Source organism: Boeremia exigua, assembly GCF_020726555.1.
Source record: "Boeremia exigua strain MPI-SDFR-AT-0100 chromosome Unknown C7974scaffold_6, whole genome shotgun sequence".
Lineage (NCBI taxonomy): Eukaryota > Fungi > Ascomycota > Dothideomycetes > Pleosporales > Didymellaceae > Boeremia > Boeremia exigua.
The window spans coordinates 963,945-980,791 of NW_025763523.1; the positions used below are offsets into that span (position 1 = coordinate 963,945).

At 61.0% G+C, this 16,847-nt stretch overlaps 7 protein-coding genes across 7 annotated transcripts; 5 read left to right on the plus strand and 2 right to left on the minus strand.

The window, feature by feature from the left end:
• Positions 1-722: 722 nt before the first annotated feature.
• Positions 723-3,932, plus strand: C7974DRAFT_463369 (P-loop containing nucleoside triphosphate hydrolase protein; the record flags this gene model as incomplete). The annotated part of the gene is made up of 6 exons (XM_046146230.1): positions 723-873; positions 924-1,067; positions 1,114-1,752; positions 1,799-2,799; positions 2,833-3,316; positions 3,368-3,932. 6 exons carry the CDS (start codon positions 723-725, stop codon positions 3,625-3,627), a joined length of 2,679 nt encoding a protein of 892 aa, XP_045997061.1. The 3' UTR covers positions 3,628-3,932.
• Positions 3,933-3,977: 45 nt separating this feature from the next.
• Positions 3,978-6,593, minus strand: C7974DRAFT_424361 (uncharacterized protein). The gene has a single exon (XM_046144423.1). The coding sequence runs from the start codon at positions 6,167-6,169 to the stop codon at positions 4,298-4,300; it is 1,872 nt and encodes a 623-aa protein (XP_045997062.1). The 5' UTR covers positions 6,170-6,593; the 3' UTR covers positions 3,978-4,297.
• On the plus strand, positions 6,589-7,531 carry C7974DRAFT_424362 (uncharacterized protein; the record flags this gene model as incomplete). Its single annotated transcript, XM_046144424.1, has 2 exons — positions 6,589-6,997; positions 7,049-7,531. Exons 1-2 carry the CDS (start codon positions 6,830-6,832, stop codon positions 7,529-7,531), a joined length of 651 nt encoding a protein of 216 aa, XP_045997063.1. The 5' UTR covers positions 6,589-6,829.
• Positions 7,392-8,748, minus strand: C7974DRAFT_394227 (CDK-activating kinase assembly factor MAT1-domain-containing protein). The gene is made up of 2 exons (XM_046141860.1): positions 8,248-8,748; positions 7,392-8,204 (listed from the first exon to the last, which is right to left on the minus strand). Exons 1-2 carry the CDS (start codon positions 8,604-8,606, stop codon positions 7,595-7,597), a joined length of 969 nt encoding a protein of 322 aa, XP_045997064.1. The 5' UTR covers positions 8,607-8,748; the 3' UTR covers positions 7,392-7,594.
• C7974DRAFT_359007 (Prefoldin subunit-domain-containing protein) lies at positions 8,749-10,739 on the plus strand (the record flags this gene model as incomplete). The annotated part of the gene is made up of 2 exons (XM_046139654.1): positions 8,749-9,440; positions 9,711-10,739. Exons 1-2 carry the CDS (start codon positions 8,862-8,864, stop codon positions 10,737-10,739), a joined length of 1,608 nt encoding a protein of 535 aa, XP_045997065.1. The 5' UTR covers positions 8,749-8,861.
• Positions 10,740-11,268: 529 nt separating this feature from the next.
• C7974DRAFT_184359 (uncharacterized protein) lies at positions 11,269-12,484 on the plus strand. Its single transcript, XM_046136433.1, has one exon. It carries the CDS (start codon positions 11,444-11,446, stop codon positions 12,248-12,250), a length of 807 nt encoding a protein of 268 aa, XP_045997066.1. The 5' UTR covers positions 11,269-11,443; the 3' UTR covers positions 12,251-12,484.
• Positions 12,485-12,511: 27 nt separating this feature from the next.
• On the plus strand, positions 12,512-16,604 carry C7974DRAFT_424365 (uncharacterized protein). Its single transcript, XM_046144425.1, has 3 exons — positions 12,512-14,238; positions 14,283-15,094; positions 15,138-16,604. Exons 1-3 carry the CDS (start codon positions 12,631-12,633, stop codon positions 16,549-16,551), a joined length of 3,834 nt encoding a protein of 1,277 aa, XP_045997067.1. The 5' UTR covers positions 12,512-12,630; the 3' UTR covers positions 16,552-16,604.
• The last annotated feature ends 243 nt before the right edge of the window (positions 16,605-16,847 follow it).

A 16,847-nucleotide genomic window follows, 5' to 3' on the forward strand; every position in this document is an offset into this window, starting at 1 on the left:
AGACTGGTTACTTGTGTTGTTCAGAAGCGTCGCATAATGAAAATGACGGTTCTTGCGGCAGCTTTGGTAAGCAGGGTGTCCGACTCACAACATCACGTGTATATGTATGCCCAAATCCATGTCATGTAGACAGGATTCTATTAACGCGATACGATTTGGAGCTGGTGATTCATCTGGAGTGTGATAGCTCTCTAGGAATGGATTGTCGCATCCACAAGATGACAAGTCAGGTAGGGTTGCTGAAATCCTTCACTTCACCCTCACCACCCCATCATCAGCATGTGCATTTGCACGGCTTGACTTTATGCTGCTCGGATATACGGCTGCTCGTCTGAATGTAAATCACGCGTCTGAGGCTTTTCGTCTCACGTCTCCGCTATACTCTGTCCGCTTCACAAGTCTTCAAGTGTTCATCTGGCTGTCTCTCATCGTTTGTCACATATGTTTATTATCCGCGACCTGGCCCGCTCTCTCAGCCACGGGAGAATCGCAAGAATTCGCTACAAGGAAAGCGGGGCAGCTCACTGCGCTCCCAATACTCTTTCACTTTGACTTCCGCCGGCACGTTAGTGAAGAACTCACCGTTTGCTCTGATTTGGTCATAGCGCGGTTGCCTGGTTCCTATTTGGACCCTTCACCCGCCGACCTGCTTCCCATACCCCCACAAAAACTACCCTACCACATCAACTCGATTTTGATAACTTCACCACGCAGATTGCAACATGGCGGGCGCGTCTCAGCGTCGCAGCCACGGCACTCTTGTCAAGACACTGTCGACGGCTAGTGACGACGGTACACTGGCCGATGCCCCACTTGACGTCACACCTGTTGGTGTTGTCGACCTTGAAGAGCGGGATAACAGTGTCCAACCTGGTAAGCTGTCTTACATCATTCACTGAGCAGCTACTGACACGAACTTATAGCCTCCGCGCAAGAAGGCGGCACTGCTCACGATGAGATTGCTCCCTTAGGTAAAAACGTCGCCGAGGCTCTCCAGATTGTTGGTAAGCTGGAGCAGCTTGGTCTGGACAAACAAGAGATCTCGCTGCCCAAGTGCATTGTGTTAGGTATGTGACTGACCATGCAGTCTAGAAACAAACTAACAAGCTGTAGGACAGCAATCCACGGGCAAGTCTTCTGTGATCGAGGCGATTTCAGGCATTAAGACTCCTCGAGACACCGGCACATGCACCCGCTGCCCGTTATTTATCGAGCTTCAGCCGTCCGCCGATCCGCGAGGCACTTGGCACGCAGAAATCCATCTGATGCGCCAGTATGAGGTCGATCTTGACCCCCGCAGGCCCTATGCAGAGATTGAATTCCAGGGTTGGGTTCCAGCTGCTGTCCAGACTACCACACCATTTGCCCAGACCAACGACCCAGACCAGCTCGAATATCTGATTCGCTGTGCGCAGCGTGCAACATTGAGCCCCCTTGAGAATCCGGCGTCATTCCTCGACCCAACCTTCGATCACCGCGATATCCACAAAACCCTTTTCAGTCCAAACGTGGTCTGCATTTCCATCTCGAAACCCGGTCTGCCGCCACTGAGTTTCTATGACTTGCCCGGAATCATCTCCTTCGCAGATGATGATGAGGCATTCACTGTAACCTTGGTAAAGAGGCTTGTGACCAAGTATATCAGAGATCCGGAGGCGCTGATCCTTCTCACTTCTCCTCTGGAGACAGACGTCGAGAACTCGGTTGCTGCGGGCATTGCATCAAGGGAAAATGTGAAAAACCGCTGTTTGGGTAGGTCGAATGGCTAAATGGTGAAGCCACAGCTAATATCGTTTAGGAGTCCTTACCAAACCGGATCGTCTTCCCGTAGGCGAGTCTCCCACACGTCTGGCGAACATCCTCAAAGGTCAACATTTCGCGATGGGACATGGGTACTTCGTGGTCAAGAACCTGAACTCCGATCAGATACAACAAGGACTCACTCACCTCGATGCGCGCAGACTGGAGCAAGAGTTCTTCGAGTCAGTGGCGCCTTGGTCGACTGACCTACAAGACTACCGGTCACGCTTTGGTACGATCAACTTGCAGCAGTATCTGTCTTTGCAGCTTGGCAACCAGGTCCTATCCGAACTTCCAGTCATTCGTCGCCAGATCGAAGACCACCTGGCCGTGGTTGAGGCGGAGCTGAGCCGCATCCCTGAAATACCCCTGCATACTGCCACCCGTACGGTCGATGATGTGCTGTACGCATTCGCTAGCACTGTGCGGAGTGAAATTGCCGGTGACCACGGCTTCATGACATGGAGCAATACCTGGGAAGAAATCCAGCGGACCATGTGGGACATGTTGTTGCAACTGAAGCCAACCATGGCAACAACTGGAGCACTTGACGAGGGCTTGTACTTGTCCACACTGTCAGGGCGTTCATCTGAAGACTCAATTGTGATCGACTCGGACGACGACGAGGAGTCGTCTGGTGGCCCGGAGACACCAAGCAAAAAGAGGAAGCATATTCCTCAGCCTAAGCGAGAAGGACAGACTCCAGCACCGGCACCATCTCCATTTCGAACACCAAAGAAGCCAATCAGAAAGGGAATGTCCCATCAGCCTCCCGGTACGCCATCTTTGACCCAGCCAGACAATATCGCGGCGCTGAAGAGAACGTACAACCTGGACGAAGTGGCCTTGTACATCAGCCAGAACTCTAAGAGCAGGGTTCCGGGCCAGATCAATCCAAAGGTCCGCGAGGAGATGATGCTGGCTGCGCTAGAACATTGGCCTCGCGTTATTACAAAGTTCTTCGATGACCTCGAGCAGCACTTGAAGCAACGTATGAAGGTTCTCTTCGATTAGCACTTCAGCTCATGGAAGGGCTCAGAATTATACACGGCGTCGTTTACAATTATTGCAGGCCTGCTACACAACCACATATCCCAGCAGCGGACGACGATGGTTAGCGAGAGCTTGGAGGATGAGCTGGAAGGCCCCCATATCTTCCACAAGGACATCTTCAAGACCGACAAGGCGGCCATGATGGAGCGCTATGCTCAGGCACGTGCAAACGCTCGCTTCAAGATGTATGTCAAGGACGCTGCTGCACGTCTTGGCCGAGACATGACCCAAAATGAGAAGGACAAGATCCGCAAAGACGAGAAGCGGATGTCGCGAATCCAGCAGGAGCCCTACCCAGACGAGGTCGAGCTCGTCGCCGACATCACGACATACTATCTGATCGCCGCCCGCCGCTTCCACGACTCCGTCACGATGCGCATCGAATCAAAGTTCTTCAAGCAGCTGCGCGAAAAGCTGCGTGACCAGCTGCAGGACGAGCTCGGCATCCACGACGGGTCTGCGGGTAAGTTCTAGAACGTTATGTCGTTTCACTCGCATTCTAACAACCCTGTAGGACCGTACAACGCCCAGCGTCTGCTGGCAGAGTCGCCCGAGCGCCTGGCTCGACGCAACATCCTCGTCGCGAAGCGCAAGGCGTTGCTCGAGGGCCTGCAGTGCTTCAGCGAGCACTTCCAGCGGTTCCAGGCTAATAACGCGAATGGCTCAGCTCACGGCCTATCAAATGGCCAGCGCCCTGCCGTGCATGATGATGAGATGGAAGACGTGCGCGCGCCGGGCCTTGCGATTCGTGGCGCGAGCCGTCCTGCAGTGTGAGATGAATGTCGGCTCTCTGGAGCTGTACATTTGAAGGTGTTCCCGAGTATGCTCAACTGGCCTTACATCGCTTTTGACGTGGACTACTTGTGTAAACACTTGGGTACGCAGTACTCTTGGCACGTGTTCTTGTTGCACTGCTTGTTTGTTTTGCATACCGCATCCAGAACGAAGGAATGGTAGTGTTTTACAGTATCAGGATAGCAAGTTCGCACTCGCATCTGCTGCTCAACGCTGGGCACGCCGACGTTGTTCCGCTGAGGCACCGTTTGTATCGAACTTACATAGTTCTCTTGAATAGAGCTCGAAATTTCACTTCAGTGTGCATGGGTCTGTGATGCTTTCTCTCGGCCTGTAGGGTTTGAATTGTCTATCGCAGTTACTTGTCTCATCTATATCGAGCTATCTGACTTTGATTCGGTACTGAAGATCCTGCTGCTACTCCCGCCGTCCCACGCGAACGACGTCAGGGAGAAGAGAGCAAGATCCTGAGCACGTCACCATCGAACTAAATCAAAGCAAGGATAGATAGTACAGCAAGCGTTTAAACAACGACTACAATTTAACTGACATCACCATCCCGCGCGCCACAAAACCCGCGAACCGACACCCCCGCGCAGACCCAGACCACGCAACCCCCAGCGCCAGAAAAGCGTTGAGACAACGCAACCTAAAACCCAAAATCCTCAACCACCACCTCCCGCCCCTCCAACCACCCCCCCGCCTCCCTCCTCAACCCCCCCCCAGCGCACAAATACCACCTCCCCGCCTGCACACCTTCCACATCCGCCCCCCGCATGCGGCGGAACCACACCCTAGCCCCCAAGCCCGCGACCTCGGTCCACGCGTCCTCGTCCCCTGGCCCAGGAGTCCCGGAGACGAATATGTCTGTGACGTGCGCGAGACGCGGGTGCCGTGCGAATGTGTCGAGTGCGAAGCCCGCGTCGTCCGCGCGCAGCGCCCAGAAGAGATGGAAGGTCTGCGGTGTCAGTGTGAGAGCGGGTAGGAAGGCGAGGAGCGGGGTGATGCCGACGCCGCCTGCGATGAAGGGCGTGAGGCCTGCTTCTGGGGCGATGTGGAACGAGCCGCCGAAGCCGCGGAGGGCGATGGCGGGGGGCGAGGAGGGGGAGACGGTGGTTAGGTAGCGGGTTATGCGGCCGGAGGTGCGGAGGGTGATGGTGAATGGTGTTTCGTCTTTGTGTAGCCGGGCGTCGGAGACGTCAGAGGCGCAGACGGAGGTGGAAGAGGAGGCGGAGAACGACGGCGCCGCCGACACAGTAAACGTGCGCACAAAGTCATCGTTCAGCGCCCGCGGATCCCCAGGCCGCATGTGCGAGTACCCCTCGTCCAGCTCTGCGGCGAAGCTCAGCGCGGCCCACTGGCCGGGCGCGGGCGGGGCGGCCTGGACCGCGAACTCGTAGCGGGTGATTGTCGGCGCGAGGCGGGTTTTGGATAGCAGCCGGGCGGCGGGCGCAGCGTGGTCGGGCTGCTCGACTACCGACGCGTTGGTGCGCTCCGACGCCAGCGGGCGCGGGCGCGGGTTGTACGGCGAGTAGCCGTCCAGGGCGAGAGCGCCGCGGAACGGCAGGCCGCGGGCGACGAGGCGGGTGTGCTCGAGCTGAATCTTGACGACGAGCGGGGACCCGGGGAGCAGGGCCTGGGCGGCGGGGCCGGCGAGCACGGTGGCGGTGCCGGTTGTGTAGAGCACGGTGCCGGCGGCGTAGTCGGGGATGGTGATGCCGATGCGCGGGTTGAGCAGCAGGTTGCCCAGCGACTGGTACAGGCGGTTGCCCGAGTACTCCGGGTAGACGATGCACGAGGGCGAGACGGTGCGGATGAAGCCCGGCGGGCCGCCGCGGTGGTTGGTGTCCATGTCGGTGTCGGTGGCGGTGGAGAGGAAGAACATGTCTGCTCTGTCGATGAGCGCGCGGCCTTCGGGGGAGAGGCTGGGGCCCTCGTGGACGAGTTCGGGCGTGACGAGCGCGGGCGTGAGCGAGTACTGGTTGAGGTACTTGGGGCAGTTTCCAAGGCTCTCGTCGATCTTGGTGACGAGCTGGATTTCGTTTTGTGTTTTGGGCACGTCATCGAGCAGTGAGGTGTCGCCCTCGACGTTGACATCGACTTCTCGCACAGTCCCAGCGGCCATCTTGCCCGCGATCTTCACACGCTTCCTGGTGACTAGGTCGATTGCCAGCGCCGAGAGCATCTTCCCGCCGTCTGTCGGCTGCAGCAACTGTCCCTTCTCCGCATTGCCGACCAGCGCCTGCACGACGGGATCGAACTTGCTGTCGACCAGCGTCTTGGTGCCTACGAACCCCGCTCCAAGGGGTTCGGAAAAGCCCGGCGTTCCTCCCCACAGCGTCGTCCACGGCCAGTCCTTCGCGTCGAGGGTCCCGATTGCCAGCAGCGGAGCGCGCTGAAGCATATATGAAGCCTGAGGGGTGAGCATGGCGGACGACGGGTTGTCTTCGACGGGCACCTGCATGAGCTTGTGCATCTGCTCCTCGCCCTTGTGGAAGCCCATTGCTATGGAGAACGCCATGCTGACGGTGTCGATGTGTGGTGAAGGTGCAGCTTCCGTCCTCCTTATACAGTCCCCAGCTCTTGCGTTGTTGAGGGCTCTGCAGACGGCGTTGTCAAGTGCTCTGCAGACAGCGCTGTCGATGCACTCCTAAGCGGTAGTATTTATGCAGCCATCACATGTTGGCAACGCAATTCCCACGGCGACTGACGACGCTGCGATGCCGACGAGTTGCCATCGGCATGACTAATTGAGCGCCCTTTGTCCGCGCACCGGTCGAGTGCGTAGGCAACATGCGGGGAGATTAGTCGGGATCTGTCAGCAGTCCAGTGCAGCGGGGAGTGCAGCGGGGCACGGTGCGGGAGAGCCCGACTAGCGCGGAATTTATGCGTTCATGCACGGGTCTGGCAGAGCGGCGATTCGGCGTTTACAGCTCCCAAGACAGGGATGATTGTTAGCTGTGGGGTTCAGCAGTATCACACAGGCCTAATTGTGTTCGCACAACAACCACCGAACTACTCGATGCTTGGCGTCCATTGCGGCTGAACTGTGCGCCGTCAGCGCACCACGTCTGAGACACGCCATCCCTCGCCGACGCCCTTCCTCGCCGACGCCCTTGACCTCTCGACGACGAAGAACCCTCCACGCCCATGATTCCACGCCCATAAACCCACACCCACGATGCCGTTCAAGAACCCCCGCGCAAACCCCTCCCCCTACCCCCCGCTCCCCTTCTACGCCCTACGCAGCACCCAGCTCCTCGCCTCCCTCGTCGTCGCCATCATCGCCGCCTACTTCCTGCACGAACTCGCCGCCTCCAACTACACACTCCCATGGACCTTCATCCTCGTAACCCCCCCTCCCCCCTCTTCGTTGTCGCTCCCCTACTAACACCTCCAGCTCCTCTCCGTCTCACTATTAACGCTCCTCGCGCTCGCCGCCACGCTGGCGCTGCACACCCGCCACACCCTCGCGCCCGCGCTGAATCTGGCCGCCAACGCCGCGCTCAGCGCGCTGTGGTGCGTGGCCACGGCGCTGTTGGGGTGGTGGGGCGCGCCAGCGCTGGGGGCGCGGTGTGGGGAGGGCGCGTGGGGCGGCGCGACGGGCGCGCGGGTGTGCTGGGCGTACAAGGTGTTGTGCGCGTTTGCGGTTGTGGCGGTGGTTGGGGCGCTGGGGGGCGTGTGGTTGGATGTCAGGGCGCTGCGGCGGGGGGCGGGGCGGGGGCGGTTTGGGCGGTTGGCGGGGGTGGAGGGGGAGGGGGAGGGGGAGTTTGGGGGCGTCAGGCCGGGGGCGAGGAGAGGCGAGGGGTATGAGTTGCCTGCGGAGCAGTTTGGGCATGTGGACACGGGGTATGGCGGGCGGGGGAGTGTGGAGCGCTTGTGATGGATTGCAATGCTATGGATTGTACGCCGCCCAATGCTGCTGGCTTGCGCCGGGTATCTCTACTCAAACAGTCATGTGCACGTCTTCCCCCTCGGCGGCGGCCGCGGCCTCGAACGAGACGTCCCGCGCGCGGATCTCCTCGTCGATGAAGACGGCCAGCCCGCCAAACGCGTCCTGCAGCGCGCGGTCGTAGAAGTCGGGCCACTGGAAGCCGCCGACGCGCTGCGCCACCTCGTGCTTGTGCTGCGTCAGCCAGTCCGCGTCGTAGTCGGCCTGCAGCGTGTAGTACTGCGGCGCGATGCTCCAGCCGTCGAACGGGTCGAACGGCGCTTCCGGCGGCGGGATCACGCGCTTTTTCAGCCCGTGGAAGCGGAAGCCCTTGTCCTTGACGTTCGCGTCGGACGCGGTGCCGGCTGCCGACTCGAGGGCCCGGCGCTGGGTGCCGCCTTTCTTCAACACGACGCCGGCCGCGGTCGGTATCGACGGGTCGGGCTCGTAGGTGCGGCGCGTGGCGCCCGTCTCGGCGGCCTGCGCGGCGGCCCAGCGCTGCAGGCGGTGGTTCGTCTCGTCGACGTCGACCTTGAGGATCAGGTTCCACGTGATCTCCTCGACCTGCTCGAGGTAGTCGTTGTAGTCCTTGAGCGTCTCGAAGTCGGGCTCCTCCTTGTTCATGCTGCTCGCGTCAGCGCACGCCTTCACTGCAACAGCCCACGCACATGGACGCCACGCGCCGCCGGATATCCACCTCGCGCTCGACCTTGAGGTCCTCGAACGTCGCCTCGCGGAAGCGGCCCTTGCGCAGCGTGCGCGCGCAGCCGGCGATCGGACACGGCGCGGGCCCGTGGCTGAAGATGCGGTCGACGCACGACTCGCACATCTTGTGGTAGCACTCCGGGTTGACCAGGAACTTCATGTTCGGGTTCAGGTACCGGCTGGACTTGCATACCGGGCACACGTCTGAGGCGGCGTCAGTACGGGCCGCCGGCCGCTGCAGCGACAGGCTGTAGAGCGACTTGGAGAGAGGAGACGCACCGCCGGCTTCGCCCTGGCGCACCGCGCGCGCGCTGGCGGACATGGCTGGCGATGGGGGGCGAGTGCACGGCGCGGACGAAGAGAAGTAGTGGCTGGTATTAGTAAGCCAGTCGTTGATCTAGTAAAATGCAAGAAGAGTCAGTGCAACAAGAGTCAGTCGACACCCAAGCCTACATCTCCAGAGCTGTCAGAGGTGAGCGCGACGTTGCGCGCATGTCATGGATCCCTTGTCAGCTAGCGGATAGCGCGCTTTAAAATCCCACCTCGCAAAATCCTGCCCTTCTCCACCACCACTGCAATGGCCGCGTCTGTGCAGGACACCCTAGAGGGCATCGAGCGCCGCCGCGCCCAGCTCGAGGAGAGCGTGGAGAAGCTGCAGCGCGCCCTCAGCCACTGGACGTCATGGGAGGCCGAGTACACGCTGTTCAAAGAGGAGCTCGCCACGGCCGCCGACCCCTCGCCGGCGCAGATGCGCGCCCTCGCGCAGGACCTCGGCGCGTCGCTGCTGACCGAGAAGGAGGTGGGCGAGCTCCTCGGCAAAGACCGCACTGCTAACCAAGTCGCTGACCTTGTGCAACGGCGCATTGACTACGTGCAGCAGAACAGCGCCACCGTCGAGAAGCAGCTCGACACGGCCGAGAAGCAGCTGGCCGGCGTCAACGTCCTGCTGGACCCTGGCGTCGACAATGAAGACGGCCTGCCGATGATGGATATTGAGGAAGAGCTGGATGACGAGGGGAATGCAATCTCGAGCTCCGTCAACCAGACGGGCAAGAACACGGCTGAGATTGTCGAGGTGCTGCGAAAAGCCGGCCTGCAGAAGGCGGATCTTGAGAAGATGATGCAGGGGGGTGGAGAGAAGCAGACACCAGCTGCAGTAGTCTCGACGCCTGTGGTCGCAGCATCGCCCGCTCCAGCTCAAGCAGCCTCGGCGCCTGCAGTACAGCCTGCTCCAGCTCAAGCAGTCTCGACACCTGCAACATCGCCCGCTTCAGTTCAAGCAGTCTCGACACCTGTGGCTGCAGCACAGCCTGCTCCAGCTGAACCTGTTGCCCCGCCCGAGGTACCGGAGAGCACGGCAAAGTCTGTATCATTTGCGGACGAAGTTGATATCGCGCCGTCACATGCACGAGCTGCACTGGAGAAGCACGGCTATAACGAGGACCTGGACGCCCTGAACTTCACGCACGGTTCCAAGGTGTACGAGCTGGACGACGACGAAAACATCGTCGCATCCTATCCGATCATTCCTCAGGGCGAGTCACCAGAAGACGCCGAGCTACGGCGGCAGATGCTGCAGTACGGCCTGTCGGAGGTCGGGCAGGTTGTCGCGGAACTTGATCTCGACAACCCCACTGCAGATTACTCAGACTTTGACGACGACTACAACGACGATGACTACGACGAGGACGAAGACGAAGACCAGTACGGACGCAGCACCAAGCCTGTTGTTTCTGACGACTACCGGCAGCAGATGCTGGATCTGGAGAAGAAGCTCAACGCCCGTATGCTCGAAAACGTGGGGCCTCAGCTTGAAGACGACACGGCCGAGCAGGTGGAGAGTGTTCGCTTGATGAAAGTGCAGAGGGACGACAAATTCGACGAGACAATCAGCGCAGCGACACCAAAGACAAATCCACAGCCGTCCGGGAAGAAGGGCGTTCGCTTTGCTGACGAACTCGACGTCTCTGAAGCCCCGAAGCCAGTCCAAGCACCAGAGCCCGTTCTACCATCAAAGCCGGTACCGACCATGTCAGACGTCGTCGAGCGACCCGCCCAGCCATTCGTCGCGCCCACAGCTCCCTCCAAGCCGGGCAAGGTATCGCGCTTCAAGAGCGCGCGCTCCAACCAGCCCGCCGACCCCCTCCCAAACCCCCAACCCTACCTCCCCCAGCCCGTCCCTAGCGGCCCAGCCGGCCGCACGCTCGCCAACACCGTCATCGAGCACGTCCCGTCACCCTCGGAGCCCACGGCCCCCGACGAATTCGACCCCGCAGTGCTCAACCGCGAGATCCAAGCCGAGTACCACAAAGCGCGCAACAAGTTCATCCAGCAACAGGGCGGCTTCCAGCCCACGCCCGAAGACGTCGCCAGCCCGATTGTCGAGGAGCGCAACGGCACGACCAAGAAGGTGAGCCGCTTCATGGCGGCCAAGCTAAGGGCCGAGGGTATGTAATAGCTATGCACGGCGAGCGACAATTTTGTGTCTCCGTGCTGTAGTGATGGAGTGATGTCGTGATGTGCATATTTCTCTATCTCTCTATCCATCTCTCATCTCTCTACCTACCCCCCTCTCTACCGATCTACCGATCCACCGATCCACCGATCTACTCATCTCCATGTCGAGGAGACGAGTTTCAGGAACCATTCATGCCTGTGGGGGACACTTTCCCATGTGTCGAATCCCACATTACATGGGTCCGAGAGCAAACACCCAACGAAGCACTATAACACGGTTGTGCCGGTCGTGGCCTTGCGTGGTTGCTACTTCATCGCAGCGTACATTTAGAATTATTCTGCATTCTCAATGATAGATGGTTCTCCCTTGTTCTTTTGTTGTGCCGTTATACACCCGGTTGGATGTGAACGTCTCTGTAGGGCTGGCTGCCGCCCGAAGTCGTACCGAAGCTGCAGCTTTGAGGCGGGAGTAACCGCTTGATGGTACACCACTAACGAGCATGTCCACTGGCGCCAAGCAGTTTAGACGCCGGTGAAGGCGCTTCGATCAGGTGATTAGGTGATATACGGACACGTCGAATTGATAAAACGTGCAAGACGGCACGAATTTGCTGGCGCAATCACACCACCCGGGCATCCATATCCTTAGCCTGGTCGGCTACGCGAACCGCTTCTTTGGCGCGATTGTTCCCGGGGGTGGATATGAGTCCCGTGATACAGATGCTCTCGCACCCACAACACCTGCTGCGAAATCCAGCTGCCGACGTCTTCGCACGCTGCTCCACGGCGCTAAAAGAATCAGCGCCATGGGCGATAGTCGCAGCCATCTTCCACTGGCTCACTAGCACCATCCAAGCCATCCTCCACGGCGCACTCGTGGCCGCCACGATTGTACTAGCAGCGCTGCTGCTCTCCGCCACCGCACGCACACTCCTCAAGCTGCACCGTCTCCACCAGCCCGTCCGGCAGCAACGCGCACTGCGCGCACAGCGCCAGGGGCTCGCAGCCGAAAACAGAGCGCGCTGCGTCGCCGCCGCACGCCGCGAGCAGACCTACCAAGCGGTCCTCGAGCGCGAGCGTGAAATCCAGCGCCAGCAGGCCGCTCAGCAAGCCCGCCACCGCGCCGCCGCTCAAGAACTCCAGCGCCAACGCCAGCACGCAGCGCAGCAGGCCCGCCACCGCGCCGCCGCCGACCACCTCGCGTACATGCAGTGGCGGGCGCGTACCGAAGCGCTGCTCAGCGCCCGCGAGACAATGACGCGCTTCCCCGCGCCGCCGTTCTGGCCGTGCGCACGCGCATGTCGGCCGCTCGGTGCGCTGGGCGCGTGTCCGCACTCGCTTGAGCGCCTGTACCGGGCGGCGGGCGGGAGCTTCGAGGAGCTGCTGAAAGCTGAGAAGCGCAGATGGCATCCGGATCGTTTCGAGAGGTGTCCGGTGGCGGGGCGGGAGGGCATCAAGGAGATGGCGCAGGGCATGTTTGTGCTTGTTCAGGGGCTGTTGGGGGAGTAGGGGGGTGGGGGTGGGGGTTGGTGAATAGTCGTTTTACCGTCCTGCTATGAGGTACAAAAGGATTTGAAAACTGCATCTTTGTCGAATTGGTCTGATGCTCGCTGGTGTGCGTGACTACGTGTTTCTGGGCTCGTTGGCGTGCGGTGGTGTTCAAGACGGGCGTGTTGGGAAGACAGTCTACGTGTGTCCGCCATTGGTGCGGTTGAAGGGTCTAAAACCCCACCGTACACGTCGTAACTCAACACATAGTGAGCCCGACACCAGGTAGTCGAGGTATGCATGTCGTCAAGCCCGCACATGTACGCCCCTGCAATCGATAAGCTAGCGCGCGTGGCGGGGGTGGGGCTTATGACGCCGCCGCGACGCAAATTCTGGCGTCAATGTCCTTCCCCTCCGATTCGACGCGCGCGCCTCACAGCATCGACGCCGCTGCGCGCGACCCGAGGGACCGTGGACCACGTGCTGAAGCGGGAAACATTATAGAATCGTCGGTTCAAGGCTCGGCAGAGTACATGCTACGCGCACAGAAGAGCGCGGTATCGCAAGAGTCGCTGCCGGAGCACGATTTGTCACTGCAAGAATCGTTGCCGGAGCACGTTTCCTCACCACAAGAGTCCAGTGTGGAGCCCACGCACCCCGACGACGTTGACGACCCTGACAACATTGACCACCCTGACGCCTACGACGCGGACGACCTCGACGACCTCGACGCCTACGACCCCCACGCAGACGACCCGGCCTTCGCACTCACCCGCGACCCCCTCGCCTTTGCGTCCGTGGCCGTAGCCCAGTTCCACCTCGTCGGACAGCGACTGGTCGAGAACAAAGTCTTCCGCCTGCTGAAGAGCCCCGCGCCGCTCCGCGTCTGGGCATACTGCAGTCTATTTGCCGAGACGAGGCAGTGGGAGCGCTGGGACCGCAGTGAGCGAGTGCCTGCGCGGGAGCGAAGGAGGATGGCTGCTGCACAGACTGATGGCGCGCAGCCGGCTCGTGGCGACGGCGACAGCGACGCCTACAACGACGTCTACGAGGACAGCGTCGCCGACTCCGACTACGACCCGCCCCAGGCCCGCCCCTACCTCACGCGGCTGCGCCTCGCCCTCGCCCCCTACACCGTTCACTTCCGCAATCCGGGCTATATCCGCGACGAGACCCTGCGCATGCTGGAGCGCGATGTCGTCAAGAAGACGCTCGAGGAGTCGCGCAAGCGCCTGGAGCTGCGCGAGGAGCTCGGCCTGGCCTGGGAGTTCTGGGACGACCTGGCTGCCGTGCTCAAAGCCGCGATACCATCCCTTGAGAAGCGGTGTTTCGCGCAGCCGGACCCTGCTGCGCCTGAATACGAGGGCCTGAGCGGCCCGCTGATTGCGAGTCACTCGCCGTCGCTGCTGCGCGATCTGGAGAGGCTCAACCAGCTCGTGTGCATATCGCGCAACGTGCTGGTGCATGGCGAGCGCGTGCAGAACCTCAGCGCCGAGCGCCTGTTCGACAAGGACATTTTCAACCTGGTGAACGTGTGTGTTAGGGTCACTGCGCGAGGGTATGATGGCGAGGCAGGGACACAAGACGAGGACAAGTGGCAGGGCGTGATTAACGCCTACAAGAAACTGCTCATCACGTGCCTCCAGTTCCTCAACAACCTGATCGCGCGCAACGAGCAGCGGAAGCTGATGCTGTGGATCGAGCTGTTCGACAGCCACCTCGACAACGAGCTGCCCAACTTCGCCGACATGAAGTACAAGATGGACGAGTTCCCGCCGCAGGATCAGGGCGCGGAGGAGGAGGCCCCGCCCGACCTCCAGCCGGCGAGGAGCCTGGACACCTTCAAGATCCCGCAGCAGCCTGCGTCGTCGCCGTTCCTGCTGTACATCGGGGAGACCGGGAATGAGGTCAAGAAGGCTTTGATGCAGCACGGCGACAAGGCTGGCGCGAATGAGATCGCGGCCGAGTGCAGACGCCGGTGGCAGACCATGGGCGAAGAGGAGAAGAATGTCAGTATATCGCAACATCTGCAGACCACGACTAACACCCCCAGAAATGGAACATGCTCTACGCCGACGTCGTCGCAAAGTACCGCGACCAGATCGCCCAGTCCAGCACCTACAAAAAGGTCGTCGACCAGCACGCCAAGAACGAGGAGAGCGTGCAGGCCCTCGCCAAAAGCATCAACCTGCTCCAGGTCGAAGTGGACCGGATGCGCAACTCCATCGCCATGAACCCCGACGGATCCGCCCTCGACGACGCGCCCCGACCAGTATATGAAATGGAGCTAGACCCCACCATCAAGCGGTCGCCCCCGGCAGGTGAGATCGATTTCCGCGTTACCTACCCACCGTCTTTCGGCGCCGAGATCCTGCAGAACGGCAAGGACGATCTCCTCAAGCGTCTGGAGCCTGACCCCGACCGTCCTGGGCTAATCAGCGATGTAGCCTCTCCCACCTCGCCGCCGCCGGAAGACGACGATGATGCCGACGACGACTACGACGACATCCCGGGAGACGAGGGGCGGGGCCTGCTGACTGACGTGCCGCTGATCCTGGGGCCGACGGAGATCGAGGTCCTGCCGATGATCATCATGGGCGGCATTGTTGAGCCGGCCGAGGGGCAGCCAGGGCATCACTCTGATCCCACCGTCTTCAGCAGCGTGCGGAGCATGCACGGCGTGAGGTGCCATCTGCTGCTCGCGCAGGACAACGGGAGGAATCTGCTCAGAGAGCTGTTGATCTTTGTGGCGGCCTGGGACTTGCGGGAGGAGGAGCTCTACTTCAAGTTCATGGTCAAGATTATGGAGGCGATTCTCGCGAACCAGCTGCTGCCGTTCGCGTACCACGCTTTTAGGGAGTCAGAGTAGGTCTCTCTACATCATTCTCGGACCCACTAACATCCGCAGATCCAAGGATATCATATCCCCAGCGCAGGCGGTTATCATGAAGCTGCTCACGAACATCTTCCGAGCAAGACAGGCGCGGTCACAGCCGGCCAAGGGCATGACCAAGACGGCGCCACCGCAGGTCGCCCAGGGCGATGTGCACATGGTCAACTTCCTGCTCACCGAGTTCCGCCGACACATCATCCCGCAGACGTGCGCGCTGATCTTCCTGCAAGGCCAGATCCGCGCCGGCCACGCGCAGCCGGAAGACTTCCCGCTCAACCTCTGGGACATGGAGCGCATGTACGAGGGCGTGTACCAGTACCTGGAGTTCTTCGCGATCCTGACCGAGCACGAGACGTGGAAGCGGATGCTGTCGAACTGGGAGATCGCCAACGAGCTCGTCACGCTGCTGAAAGAGCTCGACGCCGCCATCCCCAAAGGCGTACTCAGCGTGCCCCCGCTGCGACACTCCGCCGCACCGCCCCCCGCCCCCGTCGACGTCGACATCCCCGCGCCCCACCCGCAAACCCCGCCCCCCGTCGCCGTCGAGCGCCCCTACGACCCCGTCCCCGCCCACCCCGAATCCTACATCCCGCCGCCCTCCTCGCCCTCGCCGCGCCCTTACATGGACGAAGCGGCCGACGAGCCGTCGGACTTCGAGTGGCGCAACCTGAAAAAGCTGGCCGTCCTCGTGCTCTCCTCACTAGTGTGGAAAAACACACTCGTGCAGAACCAGATCCGGCCGCTCGGCGGCATCGAAGCCGTCCTCAACTGCTGCTCCTACGACGAGCACAACCCGTACATCCGCGAGCACGCCATCATGTGCTTACGGTTCTTGATGGAGGGGAACCGCGAGAACCAGGAGCGGATTCGCGCGCTCGAGCAGTATAGTCAGGCGCGCGATGGGCCGCGGGGCGCGACGCCCGTCGAGGTGAGTTTGAGGCGTAAGATGGAAGAGGGTGCTGCAGCGGTTAATGTTAGGGTTCCGGATGAGGTGCTCGATCAGCAGGGGTATGAAACGTATATGGATGGTAAGGGGCAGGTTATGCTCAGGAAGAGGCAGGGGGGGGCGCAGGGCGCGGGGCTGGGGCTGCAGCAGCCGCTGCCGGCGTTTTCGGCGGGCGGGGCGGGCGGTGCGAGTGCAGCGAGCGGAGCAACCACAGCGAGCACAGCTATCCCGGCCATCCCAACCGCACCCGTCACCCCAGACCAACCGACCCCAGGCCAACCGGCCGCGAGCCTCCCAACCGCAGCCCCGCACACCCCCAAAGCGCTCGACCAGCTCGTCCAGCAGGTCATGCGCGAGCTGCCCTCGTCGGCGGCGGGACGCGCGGGCGAGGGGCGCGCGAGCGAGGAGCGGGCGGATGGGGAGGCGCTTATGAAGCTTGATCGGGGGTTTGACGGGGGTGGGGGCGGGGGAGAGAAGAGATAAGAGATGCTTGCGCTGCAGTACCGCGCGGGAAGGCTTTAAGGCGCCAAAGGGGCGGGTGGGGTTACGGATGGGGTTATGGATGGGGTTACGGATTGGGATGTCACGGTGGTGTTGTGAAGACGAACGAGGAAAGGCGTGGTATCAGCGCAGCGATGTGTATAGAGAGAGAGAGAGTTAGCGCTGCAGTCGGAATCAGACACGGGCAGCGATGTGAAGAGATATTCGAATATCAATGTTAAGAGAAAGAGGAACCATCGTCATTGACATCAGCATCGACATCGGCAGCGACAGCGGCT